Raw genomic sequence first — 14,032 nt, forward strand, 5'->3', positions numbered from 1 at the left:
GAGATAAGTCAATTATTTAAATTGTTATTTTAGCACTGAATAGATTCAAAGTAAAAATCAGATATTCTTGTCTCTTTCCATATTTTGTATTGTTACATATTGCAGGATTTTTTTTGTCTGTTTTTGTTTTTGTTCTTTTCAATACAGGGTTTCTCTCTGTAGTCCTGGCTATCCTGGACACACTTTGTAGGCCAGGCTGGCCTGGAACTCACAGAGATCCACCTGCCTCTGCCTCCTGAGTGCTGGGATTAAAGATGTCAGCCACACACACAGCCTCCGGGATTTGAATTTTAGAACAGCCAGGGTCTACACAGCAACTGTATTAGTTATTTTTCTGTTGTTGTTCTAGGATGCTCTGACAAAATGTAACTTAGGAGAGAAAGGCTTTGTGCTGGCTTCCAGTTCAGAGGGAATAAAGTCAATCACAGCAAGAAAAGCATGGTGAAAGAAATGTGAGGGGCCCCTGGCAGTCAGGAGGAAGGGAGAAAACTGGAAATGGGGCCGTGCTGTACAACCCCGAAGCTTACCTTCCTAAATTTGCATAACTTTCCCAAATAGTGCTACCAGCTGGAGAGCAAGTGTTCAAACCCACAACTCTAGGGGAGATATTTCATAGCAAACCAAACCATAACAGTACTTGTAGATTTAAGGGCTCTCACATAACTTTTGAAGTTGCATGTGTCATTGAAACTGATTATGAGTTAAATGAGACAGCGAAGGTTTGAAACCTTCTTTTAAAAAAATCTGGGCGAGAGAAATTGGTGAAAGCCTTCTGAGTACTTGAAGTTGCAATATTAAAATTGTGAGTTTCCTGTAGACCATTATTATAGATTTCTCCTCCACCACAATTCTGAGAAGGCCATGGAAAGAATTTTGCTCATGTCAGTTTATAGAGAGAGTCAAACAGTTTTTATATGTTTAAGAAAACATTTTGTGAGACAAGAAAGGCTTCATGGGAAGATTAAACAAGCGTGTGCTATAAACAGGAACAAACAGACAGAGCCTTGCAGAGAGATTTATTGGCTGAAATGTGATCAGAGTCTGAATCTACAGAAAATGTTTGTGTCTTGGTTTGTTTTACTTATTGTAGGCTACAGAGTATTTCCTTCCACCGAGTGAGTTCCTTTCTCACTTTCCCTTCTGTTTCATCGTAATTGGTGCTGTTACATAGTTTCAAGCAACTTATTTGAAAACAGTTGTAAAGCAACGAGAAACATTTGCAAAACTGCCTTCAAGTCAGCATTGCCTATTATGTGACAAATGGTACTTTTATTCATGATGCTGTGAATGTTTTCATTTGCTTCCTTAGAATGCCAGTAATGCTGCTTTTTCCTCTGGATACAAAGTGCTTTGTGTCTCACCATTTCCCGAAGCTGGTTTGACCCAATATGCAGCTTATGAGATGCTCCATTGGAAAAAAGCCTTCTAGTGTGTCTTAGAAGTACTGTGTTACAGTCTCCGTTTGGTCATTCTCTTTCCTCTTTCATACACTGAAGAGTTATGCGACTATTAGTTCGTCTTGCCCAGTTTTGCCACAATGTAATTTTCCCTTTCAGGAGCTATAGTTGAGTCCTTGTGAGTAGGATCAGGGATAGTTATTACAGATTGCCAACTGATAATGCTACAACGATTCTCATCTTCTGCTTCTTCTTGAAGCTGTAAACATTGTGGGCTCATAACCATGCCATTGTTTTAGTTAGTGATTTTATTTGAGTCATTCTCACTAAAATACCCTGGCAGTTTGAAAGTCTCTTAGAATAGCTGGTTTGGTGTATACTGTTTAGATTTAAGCTTGTATGTGCATTTTTTCCTTTGTGTCCAAACTCATGATGTTTTAATTGCTAACAATTAATGGATTTGTTTCTTATCCTTTCTTGCAAACATCAATTCTGTAACAACCTCTAGAATTCTTGGAACAAATCTGGAGTGGTTTAGCTTTCAGTCTGGGCATGGTGGTGCACGCCTAATATTTCAGCATGTGGAAGGCTGTGGCAGAAGTGATCTCACTTTAAAGCCAGCCCGGGATATATGTTGAGTTCCAGGCAAGCCTGAACTATTGAGTGAGCCCCTTTCTCAAAAAAAAAACAAAAAGAAACCAACCAACCAACTAAAAAGGATCATTTTATTTTCATCTTCTTAGGGAAGCGAAGCTAGATAGTTGTTTTAGAACTTTTAAGAAAAACGCTCAAACGGTAGTAAAACATTGCTTAGCTTGGTCTGGAGCTGTCTCTTATGATAATGTGAATCACCTCAATTCTTAGGGCATGTTTTTTTTTCTTCTTCTTCACTTTGCTTATCTTACACAGACATGTATAACATTAATTAGCAGAGATGTAGGTATACACAGAACTGTAGTAGGAGGTAAAGCTATTACCTCTGAAGATCTATAGAACATAACTTCATACTAAAGTGTTCATAATTTTTTTGATCTGTTCTACTTTTCACCTAATGGGATGAAGCCTATTCCCATTTACCCAGAGTCCATGAATTTAAATGTTAATCTCTTCAGAAACAGACCTGGAGAAACACACAATAATGTTTCACCATACATCTGGGCACCCCATAAGCCAGTCAAGTCAACAAAAAATTTACTACACCAGTGTGTAAGAACCTTTAAAATCTAACATTCTGCAGTTATTTCCTTATTCTGTGTGGTAATACACAGGCCGCTGTCAGTCACTGTCTTAGTCAAGACTTGAGGTACAGGCATGCTTTCATCCATCTATTATGAATGTATTAGGCATTCTTTATGAGCAAAGTGCTGTTCTAGGTGGAGGATTAGAATCTGTTCTATGATCAGTGGGAAGTCATTGGAAGGTTATAAGCTAAGGTATATGATTAGCACTTACAAGATCATGGTGGCTCTAGTGTGGAGAATGGATTTGAGCAGGGCAAGCATGGATCATTAGTAAATGAACGAGTTAGAGGTTTTTATCGTCCAAAGATTTAGCTGCTCAAACTGAGTTGATGATTGGAAATGATACCTTTGGGAAAGAGTTAAAACAGTAGTTAACAGTTATCAGAAACCAGTTGCCTAGAAGCAAGATGGAAAAATGTCAGGTATGCAGGATCCTAGGTTCTTAAGTTCTCTCTCCTTTCTCACCAGGTTATGAGATAGGACGATAAATGATGAACTAATGATCATTTAAAAGCACTCACTTTCGACATAACTTAAAGATAGTCATAAAATGTCAGTCCTTGACCCATCATTTCCTGTCTGTTTTGACTTAGAAGGAATGGGAAGGACATTGGAAGACAGCAGCCTAATGAGATGACAATGGTCTGTTCTAAGTTGTCTCTGGAACAGACCCAGGCAGAGCAAGACAGAGCAGGTGTTTCACACCCGGTCGCGGTAAAAGCGAGTGCTCGATGAGAACCTGTAGTGTTTGGCCGCGTCATGGCAGGGCAACCTCTCTTGATGTGATAACAGCCCATGTTTCCCCTCCTGAGCTCTTGCTGATCATGCTCTGTCCACACTGCCCTTTACAGCCTAAACTTTATACCATGGCTCTTTCGAACAGTTCCTCTGCTTCCTAGCCTGGCTCTTCCTACTCAGTCTGGAAAATTTCTTCATGCATGTTCTCCAGCACTTTGGTTTTCTTTTCTGCAACTTCATTTCCTCCCAAACTTACTCACCCTTTTCCCTCATGACTTGGTCACTTAGCATTGTATAATATGATTTCCTGTATCATTTTGTCTCCCTTAGGAGAAGACAGTCCTGAGCTGAGCACACAATTAACCAGTGAATTACCCTATATGCACCTGATATCAATGCTTTTAAATAGTTTACACTGCTCATTAAAATAATACACTTTTTTGAACTTAAGCTTATTCTTTAACAATTTCATATATGCACTATGTTAAACTCATCCCTACCCTCTCTTGTCTCCTCTCACCCCTATGACCCCTCTTGTCACCCCCAGAAGACCCTTTCCAACACTGTTATCCTTTTTGGTGTTTTGTAAACCACCTGGTTCAACCAAGGTCATTTGTGTACCCATGCTTGGTATTAGTCATTGAAGTCTGGTAGGTTTGCTAGTAGATAGGCAAGCGAAGGCAATAACCCACCATCCTTCAGAATTAAGCTGCAAATAGTAGGTTATCAATGAGTTACAGGGCTCTGTTCCCCACAAATACCTGACTATTTCTGGTCTCCTTTTATTTTTACACATCTTGTGTAATAAACTACACTATGATGTGAGTTTGTGATTGTAATTTTGTCTTCCCCCAAAGATGGTACAGATGTCTTCTGTCTCTAATGTTATTTTTACCCACTTTGCTACAGTAGTCCTTGAGCATTGCGAGAGATAATTGTCAAGAGATAAGTATAAGTATCTGTGTAGGGCTGAGCAATCAATTACTTATTATCCCATCTTGAGAATTCATGAGTCTCTGATTTCACTGTCATTCACTAGCAATGGGGGCTTTTGTGATTAAAGTGAAGATAGCCTTTGTCTATAAACACAGAGATTTAGTAGACATTTGTTAATTATTATCTGTTTAACTAAGCAGCAATATTAATATTAAAAGCTTGTCTAGAGCCTGTGATTTCACCAGCCATGGTTTCTTTTCTTCTTTTCCTTTTCTTTTATTATTATTATTATTATTATTATTATTATTATTATTATTTTAGCAGATTAACAGGACTAGGCATGGGGGGTTCTCTGGTACACGGGCCTCAGAGAGTAATTGGTTTCCTCTGGAACAGTCAAGCCACTGTTGCACAACTGTGCATATGTATTGCTTGTCAAGTTGGCATTGTGGTTCATAGGGTTTGCATCTGGGTAAGACCGTGGATGCTGTTTCCTGCTAGCTGCCCTCATAGTACCCTTTGGTTCTGTGGAAGCCAGCTTAGCAGGGTGGAAGCTTCCACCTCAGGAGTTATTTTTTGAAAGCAAAATTTTCTGGGCAAAAATTGAGCGTTATATGTAGTTTCTGAAAGTGATCTGTATTCTTAGCAACCATTCTATAGGTATTTTAGTGGTTTTATATTCTGCATGTTTCCTGGAGAGCTATCAAAATACCTGTTTTATTTGTTTGTTTGTTTGTTTGTTTCCAGGGACCATAATTTTGACTACTTGGAGTTTCGTCTTTGGATCGGTCTGTGGTCGGCCTTCATGTGTCTCATTCTGGTGGCCACTGATGCCAGCTTCCTGGTTCAGTATTTCACTCGTTTCACAGAAGAAGGTTTCTCCTCTCTGATCAGCTTCATCTTCATCTATGACGCTTTCAAGAAGATGATCAAGTTAGCCGATTACTATCCCATCAACTCTGACTTTAAAGTGGGTTACAACACTCACTTCTCCTGCGCTTGCCTGCCGCCCAACCCAGGTATGGAAACCTTGGGTTAGGGCTTGTACGTTCACTCTGTGTAGGAAGGCATGAACTGGTGCTTGCCAAGTTTCAGTGTTCCTTACAAAAGGATCTTCTGATTTTCTCTGAGAAATCATAATACTCTATTCAACATATTCGGTACCTGAGCATGTTATTCAATGAGGAAATGACACCAGGATCACTGCGATGGGAACAGAGCCAGCTCGGTACTTTGTGATTACCTCAAACTGTCATATTTACAAGGAACCGATGTCTACATTATTTGTAGTTTTATGAGGTAATTGGAGAGGCACAGGAATACATATAATGAGTCTAAAGATCAGATGAACCCAATTCTTTAACTTCTATTTCACATTTTATTGATTCTCGATTGCTACGAGAATCTCTTCCTTTAAATGATATTTAAGTAGCTTATCTTAAACCGTAGAAGAAAAAAACAAATGATAATTCAGTTTTCATAAGCTGAATCATGAAATTAAAAAAGGAAGTTCAGGTTAAAGACCTTTATTGCATAAGTGGGACCTTTCAGTTTAACTCTGCTTTGCAATGTCAGTAGGAAGGGTAAGGCCAAACATAAGCTAAGAAGGAAGGAAAGCATACATACTAGTAACAGATTCATAGTGAGGGCAGAAGAGATTAAGGTAACATCTGTGAGATGAATGTGATGGCATATTCTTACTAATTTAATATCCTTCTATCCAAACTCAAGTCAATATCAGGGTTTTTTTCTATAAAAATGTGTTCAAAGTCTTATGGAATATGTTTCTTAGAGTAATTCATCATGGATTTAGAGAGCACAAGACTTATGGAAAGAGGACTCACCCTGAGCAAGGTACTCTAGATGTGCAATGATAGACTAATGGGTTGGTGTTGGTATTATACAATTTAATGACAACAGAATTGTGGATGCCACAATATATAACTAGCTATAGATTGCTGCTACTTAAAGTAAAAATTGATATGTATGTCACACTTTCTGAGTACGGCCTAGTGGGTTGGGTCCAATAGAATCCTGGGATGGGATGAATCTGGATTCTGAGGGTAAGCCTTTTCATATTTATAGTAAGTAAATATGATTGCACTATGGGCCAGATCTAAAATGCATATGGATATAAAAGTTAAAGGGTTTTTGTGCTTGTGGGAGGCTGTATGTGATTATTTCCAGATATGCTGGTGGTGTAACTCACCCCCCACACCCTGGGAATGGGAGACCAAGAGACTAGGAATATTGATTTTCATCTCCACGGTGAGGAAAGAGAGTAGCACCTCCTGGGTCATCTGTCATGATGCTGATGAGACAACTGGGCATCTAGGACTTCACACCTACAACTACTCTTGTCTAGTTTAGGGATAATGAACATTCGTTAAGATAAGCCCACACTTAAGATTAAGGCAGGGAAATTCAAGACTGAGATTTCAGTACTCAGATGAGCATGAGTTTTGTAGAGTTTGAACAGCCTCGAGGTCGTAGTACATGAAATAATTCACAGATTAGAAAGAGGCTTGAGTAGGACAGGTTAGTACATGGCCAGTGAGTCGGGGACCTCTAGAGAAACAGAACTAATATATTCATTGTATACTACAGATGGGGTTTATTAGAATGGCCTAGCTAGTATAACAATGGCTACCTACTCATGGCAAGTCCAAGAATCCAGTAGTTATTTAGTACACGAGGCTAGGTGTCTCAAAGAAGTAGGCTCAGATGCCAGTAAAGGAATGAACTGAGCAGTGAGATCCAGGGCAAACAGGCAAAGAACAAGGACTGTCTTCCTCAATGTCCTTTTTGGAAGCTACTACCAGAATGTGTGGCCAAGATTAAATGTGGATCTTCAAATCATTTAACTAAGAAAAATCCCTCACAAGTGCACTCAGCCACTGGATTTTAGTCAGTTCTAAATGTAGTCAAGCTGATAACCAATAATAGTCATCACAGCCTGTAATTCCAGAACTCAGGAGATTGAGGCAGAAGGTTTGCCACAAGTCCAGTTCGAATACAGAGTGAGAATCTGTCTCAAAACCAATGGCAAAAACTGGCCCGTAGCCATGACACGTTATTAAAGTAGATCACACCTGCTCCGCGTCAGAGAAAGACAGCTATAGGAGCTTTTCTTAGGAGTATGTCTAAAAGCCATGGAAGCCATCATTATGGACTCAAGAGAAGTCTCAACAGTGAAGAGATTGGATTCAGGGGCTAGGGACAGAGTTCAGTAGTGCAAGAGCTTGCCTGGTATAAGCATAACTTTAGGTTCAATCCTTAATACTACAGAAAAACAGAAAATTTGTAAGTGTATTGACGATGGGATTTTGAACCTTCTTTTCCATTTATTTATGTGTATTCATTTACATAAATACATTTATGTGTTTATGCAAAAGCCTGTAAGCTGACTTGTTACACATGCCTGAGTAGTCAGTCATTCAGCAAGGTTTTCTAAAAGAAAATAATTACCACTCATGTTTTATGGTTTGAGGTGTTTGTGAAGCTGGATGAGGGATTTGTCAGCACGCTTGTCACACACAAAAGATAGATCTGCTCTTGGCCCATTCTGCCTATGGCTAATGGAAACTCTCATTATTTCTTTTAATTGGATGGTGACATACCAGTTAATATTGGATTAAGGAAGGCATTGCTGAATGTGTTCAAGGAGAGAAAGAGAAATGGGAGAGAGAGACAGACATAGGAAGAGGGAGAGAGAAGAGAAGGGAAAGAGGGGTTGGGAATACAGAACCGGGAACGTTTCCCTTCCAGGATGAATCTTTGTGGGAAAAGGTGGCACTGAGGGCTGAGCCAGCTTCAGATGTGCGGTACAGGTGCAAGATGCAGGATACTAGTTCCTGTCTACCTGTGTCCCCTAGGTGATGTGAAACCCCAGTCCTGAACTGCTGTCACGACATCCACAGTTCCCACTCCCTCTACTTGGTACCAGTAAGGATCTTATGTCTCAGTACCAGTTGACAGATGCCAAAAGCATGACTGGATGAAGTTCCTTCTTCCCAGGCAACTTGGTCTCTTTTTTTCCTTCTTTCTCTTCCTCTTCCTCCTCCTCTTCTTCTTCTTTTTCTTCTTCTTCGATGTGCTTCATACCAGTACATACCTTTTAGAGCCGCGTTAAAGAAGGTAGATAGGCTGGTGTATGCCTCTAGTCAAGAACTCGAGAGGATGAGGCAGGAGGATTTCAAGTTTCAGACTAGACTGAGCTATTTAGTATCAACCTGTTTCAGCTCCTCTTCTAATAAATTAATTCAGATAAGGGCTTAGAATATTTTCTAGCATATAATGACCATTTGAACGTTACCTACTTTATTATTGTTGCTATTACTCATTACAGTTTAACCTTTGGTATGAGTGACAGCACAAAGAAACTGTCAGGTATCATTTTTCCTTCTAACCATATACCATTGGGTGTCAGACTCTTCTGCCTCCACATTGTTGTTACACTTATTTTTGTGGCTGGTGGCACTCATGACATATGTATAGGAACTGGTGAATGTCTAAGCCTGTGGAGTTGAAACCTGCTCGTGATTTGGAAAAAGGTGTGCAGATATGTCTTAGTCACTGTCCTATTGCTGTGAAGAGACACCATGACCAAGGCAACTCTCATTTTTGAAAGCATCTAACTGAGTTTCAGGGTTTAGTCCATTATCATGATAGCGAGGAGCATCTTGGCAGGCATGTGTGGTCCTGGAGAAGCAGCTAAGATAAATCCTGATGTGTAGGCTGAGAGAGTGACTCCGGGCTCCGCTCAGGCTCTCGGGACCTCAAAGCCCAGCCCTAGCGACACACTTCCTCCAACAAGTCTGAACCTCTAAATCCTTTTCAAATAGTATGACTCCCATGACAAAACATTCAAATATATGTCAGTCCTATTCACATCACCACAAGATATATACATCTTTGGTAAAAATTTCACGTTTTCTAATTTCTGTAATTTAGTAACTAGAGGAGGGGCATGGCAGAATACACCCTTAATCCCAGTGTTTGGGACATATAGGCAGGTGGACCTCTGGGTGTTCAGGGCCAGTGAATTCTAGGCAAGCCAAATCTACGTAGTGATACCAGGCTTAGAGAGAGAGAGAGAGAGAGAGAGAGAGAGAGAGAGAGGTAAATGACTATGTAGTTCCTCCTCAACACTTTGCCACAACCTTTATAGTTGTGATAGCAAACTGCAAAGACTCGTCATGAATGTATCCCTTCTGAAGAGCAAGATGAAAACATGCTAGGGAGAGTGGCACACACAGCTCAAGTATGACCTCAAAGAACAACAAAAGGCTGGTCTTTCACCACAACATGCACTCCTAGTAAAAGAATTCAATCAATGAGTCAATAATATTTAAACTGGCGGATGGCTTGTTTTTCGACCCTGGGGCAGTATATAACAACAAGCCAGCAACTGCACAGATGGAGCCGTGATCCTGCAAACTGAGGAGAGTCTACAGAAGTGGAAAGAGTCACTAATCACTAGGAAGACTCAATTCATGGTCACAGTATTTTATGGCCTTTTAACTTTTAAAATTGTTTTGAATATTTCATGCATGTATTATTCTTCCTTCTTTGAGGATTTCATAATACATATAAAAATGTATTTTGGTATATCCTTCCCTTCCCCAACTTCTCTGAGAGTCTCCTACCTAATCCTTCTGCCAGCTTCTTGCTCTCTTTTCTCTTTTGAAAATATGACCCATTGAGTTCACTTAATGCTGCCCACACACTTGTGTTTGTAAAGCCATCCTCTGGAGTTTGGGCAATCTACCAGAGGCCACATCCCAGGGGAAAAATAAAAGACTTTCCTTCCCTCAGAAGCCAACTCCTGCTTCTCGGTTATGGTTGGGGTCTTGTGAGCCCCTTCCTCATCCATACTAGAATTTTGACTGGCTTAGTCTCGTGCAGGAAACCACAGCTGCTACAAATGGATGTATCTGCGGTATCAGGCTAGATAGACAAGATTTCACAACACTCTTGCCCATCCTCAGGATCTTACATCCTTCCCATTTCCTCTTCTAACTTTTTTCCTGGAGAAGGATCATATCAGAAGAGTAAACTGTGCGTCCTGTTTGCAGCTGAGCACTTATTATCGGCACTTTAGCTAGTTATGTGTCACTGCATTAATCATTACCCACTCTACAAAGAAGCTTCTCTGATCGTGACGAAGAGTAGTCCTAATCTAAGGATGCAGACATAAATGTTTAGAAAGGAGTTTGACAGCAAGACCATTTAGCCAAAACAATAATAGTAGGTTTCTGCCTGGCACCTGTGACTTCCCCAGCCATGGGTTTTTTGACTAGGCCTGATTACTGTCCTGTGGGGCAGGCCTCAAACCCAATCAGAAAGTAGTTGGTTATTCCCAGTAACAGGCATGGCACTACTGCCCTCATGGTCACTTTTTTCTTGATGTGTCTGTTTTGTAACACGTGTGGCTCAGTACTGGATGGGGTAGCTGATGTCTGCTCTCCCTAGGCTGCCTGTCACCTCCAGGTACAATGAAAGGTAGCCAGATGGGAGAGAAATTTCCATCATTGTTAGGCTGATTTCTCCATGTCCTTCAGTGTCTTCAGAAATAGGCTCTTGCCATCATTGCAACCAAGAGCAATGGCAATAGCCTATCTGGGTGTCTTTATGGCCTCTCTGACCAAGAGCTTGTATGACGGTAACCCATGTTTGGCTTTGAGATTTTCATTGAATAATCCAGAACTTCTAGGAGCACTGTTGTCTACTTATAGAGGATGCCTCTGTTCAAAACCCCCCTTTTTTAAAAAAAATACATTTTTTTTTAGTTTATTTATTTATTATTTTGAGACAGGGTTTTTCTGTGGAGCCCTGGCTGTCCTGGATGGCCTTGAACTCAGAGATCTGTGTGACTCTTCTTCCCAAGTGCTGGGGTCAAAGACACGCATCACTAACACCTGGCCTTAACATACTTTTTAAATTAACTTATAGAGTGTTTTCATCTTGAATTGCCAGTTTTGGCTAAGTCACCCTTTCTTCTCCCCTTTCCCACATCTTTCTACCCCCCCCATTCCTGATTTCACTGTTAATCCCCAGTACATACTCACCTGTGTAGTTTTGTATCACGTACTTTAAATTTTTCTTCGTGAAGACAATTCTTCCTCCTTCTTACATTCCTCATTCTTTTGAAAGGGATTTTGTTGTTGTTGTTTTTATGTTTTAGCCGCATGTATCCATGTGCATTACCTGTGTGCCTAGTACTGTAGAGGCTTTGGGTCCTCTGGGACTGGTGTTATGGACAGTCATGAGCCACCATGCGGTTGCTGAGAACCTCGGGTCTTCTGAAAGACCAGCAAGTGCTTTTGCCTTCTGAACCATCCTCTGGCATTGCCCCTTCCTGATCCTTCTTGTTCTTGAAAGTTTTTATAAAATCTCATCACTTCCTGACTGTCCTTTTTCCTTGTGAGCCTTTGTTCCTCTCTTTTCACTTCTGTCATCAATCGGCCACTCAAAGCATAGGTCTTGTTTCGATGAGGGATTAAGAAGGAAATTAGCCAGGAAGTTCGACATTCATCTGTAGACACATGGCTTGCATACTAAAATTCTTTTTTCTCCGACGTGATGCTGCTAATTAGTGTAGAGACAATAGATTCACTACTCACCATGCCTGGATGCTCTCCTAGTAGAAGTATGTAAGAAAGAGGATAGATAATTCAGGAGCCCAAAGTGAAAACAAAATTGTCTATTTAGAAGCTATGCACCACATCTTAGATCAGTACCAACCTCTCTGTGCAGGAAGTCATCAGTGGGCTAAAACAGGGATGAGAGCCTTGGAGGAAAAGTTGAACTCTGACTTTGGGCATGACATAGCAGTATGGCCATGAGATATCACAACTAATTAACTAGTTCTTTGCTCCATAATCCATGAACTGCATTCATAGTGTGAGTAAAGGTTTGTTATTAACGTTGCTTAGCATCAGTCAATACTGAATCAAAATTTGTCCTTTTTTTTCATAGTTCTCATTTTCTTGCATAAGAAACTCCCTTCAGTTTAATTTTATAATGTTCTTTAAAGAGTTTTAAACATTTCTTTTTCCCCTCAGTAAGCTTCTACTGCAAGCTGAGCCTGGAGAGTCATTAATAACCAGTGTGCTGTTTTATACAAACAGGAAACACTTGCACCTGTATCTGAGGGAAGAAAAGTGGATTTAGTTCAGTACATGTAAAGTATTTATTACTATTATACTGAGACCAAAGCCATAAAAATATTGTACACTGTATTCATAATCAGGTGGCAAGGGCTTTCAAGTGTTAGGGGGGAAGGTGTTCAGTTCACCTCAAGGGAATCTATATAATTCATCCAGAAACACGAGTGCTAGGATTTTTTAAACTGGATACAAAACATGGACATCTTTCCTTAAACTCACTTTCAATTCTCCCCGCCCCCAACCATATTTTTTCCTCCTTCATCAGTCATCAGGAAGGTACTGGGAGTCCACTTCATTGATTTTTAAAAATTATATTCCTTGAAATGATATGGGCTTGTGCACACGCAGAACCACACTTTTTTTTTTTTATTGAAAACAACTTTAACAGCATGTTCTGATCACTCTTGAAAAGGTATTATATTATAAATAGTGTTAATTATTTTCCAGTGACCAGCGGTCCAGTTTTATTTGACCCAGACTTTAGAAATATATTTTTTACTCTAGTCACTCTGATTATTTGCATAATGTATAAAGGTTATGATGAACACGTGCCCAAGGCTGTGTTAATAGTTTAGAAAAGGTCAAAATGAATTTTCTGACCAGGTGTGAGTCTTTTATCCGGAGGAGAAAGAAGCTTTGCTAAAAATGATAAATTATAAAAGGAAGAAAAATAGCCTCAGGGGAAAGACACTGTGTTGCTAACAGACGGGTTATATTTTATTGATTCGTTGTTAACTGTTCCAGAGAGAACGTGCTTAATAATGGATGAGTGATTAAGAGGAGAAAATTCTTTCTCAGACATCGAACGCATCTCTGTCTGTAATCTCTCAGAGTAAACGATGGCCTTTCTCCTGGTGTGAAACTATAAGACCAAGCCGAACCGAATTAGCAGTGCCTCCCATACCCTCCCCTTCATTCTGTCCAAGCATGGCGAGACAGCTGAATGCTCGGGAGCAGTTGTCACAAAGGCAGAATTTCACTGTCATTTCTTTTTACATGATTTTTCTCTCAGCCTAATTGATGATAGCATGTTGCTGCCTTTGAAAAGCACTGCTTGCTTTGTGTTGAATCCTGCCACCCAACAGGGCAGTCAATATGTGTTTCATAGCCCAGGTATAGAAAATGAGGAAGTGCAGTGTGATCCTGATTTATCTTTTACGAATGGTGCCATATTAAATGCAATTTCTCTTTTATTGCAGGTCATTTCTTCTTTTTTTTTTATGAAGTCGTTTAAGTCATAAAGTAATAGCAAAACTTAAAGTATACGTTGTACTGTACTTTTCCTCCTGCTTGCCCTTGGGACATGGCTTCATTCGCACAGTTGATGTTCTGTCATTGATGGTCATGGCGGCTCCTGGAAAAGCCACACGTGACCAGAACACCCACCATTGCAGTCTCCTTTCACTGTCCTTACCTATATTTCAATAGCTTCCCCATGATGCCTGTAGAGACTGGACAGGGAGAAAGAATGATTTTGGATTAGCACCAGATCTAGCTTTGTGCTTTTATAAAATATATGTTTGGACAAGTTTCCCTGGAACACTGTCTG

At 40.1% G+C, this 14,032-nt stretch overlaps 1 protein-coding gene across 7 annotated transcripts in view; it reads left to right on the plus strand.

Annotated features, from left to right (window-relative positions):
- The window catches only part of Slc4a4 (solute carrier family 4 member 4), a 426,516-nt gene that overhangs the window by 334,859 nt on the left and 77,625 nt on the right, over window positions 1–14,032 (plus strand). For all 7 annotated transcript variants that reach the window (XM_060381236.1, XM_060381237.1, XM_060381238.1 and 4 more), the window contains one exon: window positions 5,060–5,331. In XM_060381236.1, the coding sequence (XP_060237219.1) occupies window positions 5,060–5,331 (272 nt within the window). The remainder of the gene's footprint in view (window positions 1–5,059; window positions 5,332–14,032) is intronic.

Source organism: Meriones unguiculatus, chromosome 3, assembly GCF_030254825.1.
Source record: "Meriones unguiculatus strain TT.TT164.6M chromosome 3, Bangor_MerUng_6.1, whole genome shotgun sequence".
Classification (NCBI taxonomy): Eukaryota; Metazoa; Chordata; class Mammalia; order Rodentia; family Muridae; genus Meriones; species Meriones unguiculatus.